This window comes from Curcuma longa, unplaced genomic scaffold, assembly GCF_044706935.1.
Source record: "Curcuma longa cultivar G26 ecotype Majalengka, Jawa Barat unplaced genomic scaffold, ITB_CL_G26_1.1 contig_23716, whole genome shotgun sequence".
Classification (NCBI taxonomy): domain Eukaryota; kingdom Viridiplantae; phylum Streptophyta; class Magnoliopsida; order Zingiberales; family Zingiberaceae; genus Curcuma; species Curcuma longa.
In genome coordinates, this window is record NW_027432230.1 from 1 (window position 1) to 2,931 (window position 2,931).

A 2,931-nucleotide genomic window follows, 5' to 3' on the forward strand; every position below is an offset into this window, starting at 1 on the left:
ATTATGGTGTGCAAGTATGTGGTTAGTATATAAATTATCATGCCTTCATTTTGCTTTTTGTCTTATGATGATTTATTCTCAGTTCCACCCTGAAAGCATTGCAACTTGTTATGGGAGGCAAATCTTAGGAACTTCAAAAAGATGACTATCAACCATGGTCTGAGGAAGTCTCTGCTTCATGAAAGAAAGGTTTAAAATTGTGGTAAATAACAAATATTTCTAGTAATGACAGACTGGTGCAAATATCATTAGGAACTTTTGATTTTTTTTCATTTCTACCATCCCTTTGTAGTTTAGCTCCAGACAAGGTGGTTGTATTTCACTCACACATTTAGATAACATATTTATCTCATTCTACTGAAGAAGTTGAACTCACTGCTTGATACAGGTGGCTCATGCTTGCCAATCTTCAGAAAAATTTCCCAGGACTGAGTTATTGCAGAAAGCAACAATCAAACAATTTGTCAATATCCATGGAACTTCAACTGTGTTACCTACGCTTATTGGTGACAAGTATTTAAGACTGCAATGGAAGAAGTTTGGTTCATTATTGGGTGAGGTGGGAGGTTCAGAAAATATTTTCCACAAGCTTTTTGGAGATCACAACCTTGACAACACATTTTGGTTGGATAGCTCCTCAACTGATCAGGTAGTGTTCAAATGACATAGGATGAATTATTATCTGTCACACACAGTTTCCAAGTTATGCTGAAGCAAACTAATTTTAACCGGAAAGTTGATGATGGTGGGACAAATCATGATGTGTGTGGACTGAATAGGTGTTAACTAGTTTTAGGGCTTCAAATAGAAACTATTTTGTGAAACAGAAAGGAATTCGTAGTTGATACAATCAGCAATACTTTGTTAACATGGTTGGAAGTCTAAGGGAGAGTACGATATAGTCAACTTGATAGGACTCCAACTCTCTCCACTTAGAAAGTAATTGATTCTATGAAGTAAACTATTGATATTTCCATAGATATGACACTAAGTGATTGTCATTGTCCTTGGTTCTTGCTCTATAATATGTTACTGTGCGATCCACTTTCTTTATTCTTTCATATCCAGCTGACTCGTTCAAAAGGTCTTATCTTTGCTGTTTTTAGGGTAGGGCACGCTTTTCATTCATGGGCGGAAAAGGTGGTTCCTTATGGAAGCAATTAACTTTTTTTCTTTGTGATAATACCAGAGATTGTCAAGTTGGACATGAGAAAAGGTTCATGCTTATTCTTAGTTTTATCGACAAAACTTGTACCAAGTACATCTGGCAGTAGTAAAATTTTTAACAGAGTAACACTTTGTTTCAGTAAAACAACAGATAAAGTTGGAGGGTACTTAACCATTGAGGATGGTAATGGATCCTTCAAGACAGATTTTATTGAAGATGGTCTATTCGATTTCCTGGACAAGGTACAGAGTCTTTTTAGACTAAATGTTTCACCATAATCATGCTAGCATGCATAATTCTTCTGGAGTTTATCCATCTGTTTTTCTTCAAAATAAAAGGAAAAATTATTCAGGTATATGCATGATTGGAGATTCTCATTTCAACATCTGGCTGCTTTATAATTTCTTTCTTTGTTTTTTTCCTTCTTATTTAGGAACTTCAATCATTTATTTATGACAAAAGAGATTATCAAGAATTGCCATTTGACTTTTGTTGTGGGTACATTGGCTACCTGGGGTATGTTAATAAACCTTTCCTTCTGTGTTGATTTTAACTATTCTGATTCTACCCCCACATATTCTGTTGACTGTTGGTGAATGTCACGTCTGGTTATCTTTGCCTAATAATTGCTAAGTTACATGTTTATAGATGTCTTTTTCGTGTCTATAGATGTAAATCTTAAATCTAGCTAACATTTGTTCTCTTAGGAGATGCTAAATTATGAGGAAAATAACTAAAGGTTTAAAATTAAGGAGGGGGGGGGGGGGGGGGGGAGATTGATCAATTACTTGAGTTGGATGGAATTTTTGATAGCTTCACTTCCATGTCTTTAGGTTTTATGAGATTTTTGTGTAAACAAAGTAATTCATTACATAAACATAAATCAATGTGATTCCTATATAGGTATGACTAACATAGTACCTAATTAGGATTAGACCCATAAAACTTCATTATTGTAATATTTAATCTCTTAGCACACACTTAAGCTAAAGTATATATGTTATTCTGAGCTTGTCATATAAAGAGATCATAGAAAAAAGGAAAAAGTAATAAGATTGACTAATACTAAGATGATTAACAATGATGAGGATATTACAATATCGACTGCAACAACGACTAACTTTGACAATATATTACTTTGTATTCAAGTCGATTACAATTTTCAAGAGATTATCTTCGAAGGCAAAGTTGATAACAATCTTTAAAATACTTTATATATCTTGATCGATAGCTCCCTTTGATAAGAAGAAGATATAGTATGACTTTGATCTTGCTAGCATGAAGAGACAAACATACGAGGAAGGGTTTTAGAATGAAAAACAAATGTATCTTTTTCCTAGTTGCAATCAATGGAGAAATATTAAAGATATAAGTGAGATTAGTTTTAAAATCCTTTATTTCGAAGGAAGGGAGGGAGGCGGGGGTGTAAAAAGAAGAGATTAAGTTTTGAAACATTTTACTCTATGGAAGGAAGATGTTAAGAGAGGCATGGATTCCTAAAGAAGCGAAAACAATGCCTCTTAGTCGTATGCCTGTTAGTGATATTGTTCTAAAGACAATTAGATTGTAAAGAGAATCAATTGCACTTGTTTAGATTGGTTACTATAAAAGGCTTTAATGATATTGTTGCTTTAGTGATACATCAAGTAAGATATGAGCGGTCCTATAGCTATGGTCATATCTTAACAAGTATGTATATGTGATTGTTGGAGAATAATTTTTGAATTGCCATGAAAATATAGTTCGTATATTATCAAATGTTT

At 33.5% G+C, this 2,931-nt stretch overlaps 1 protein-coding gene across 1 annotated transcript; it reads left to right on the plus strand.

Annotated features, from left to right (window-relative positions):
* Positions 1 to 132: 132 nt before the first annotated feature.
* LOC141818188 (putative aminodeoxychorismate synthase, chloroplastic) lies at positions 133 to 1,684 on the plus strand (the record flags this gene model as incomplete). Its single annotated transcript, XM_074705737.1, has 5 exons — positions 133 to 189; positions 389 to 649; positions 1,107 to 1,216; positions 1,308 to 1,410; positions 1,602 to 1,684. Coding segments are annotated over exons 1-5 (605 nt in total), but the record flags the coding sequence as incomplete, so codon positions are not given.
* Between the last annotated feature and the right edge of the window lie 1,247 nt (positions 1,685 to 2,931).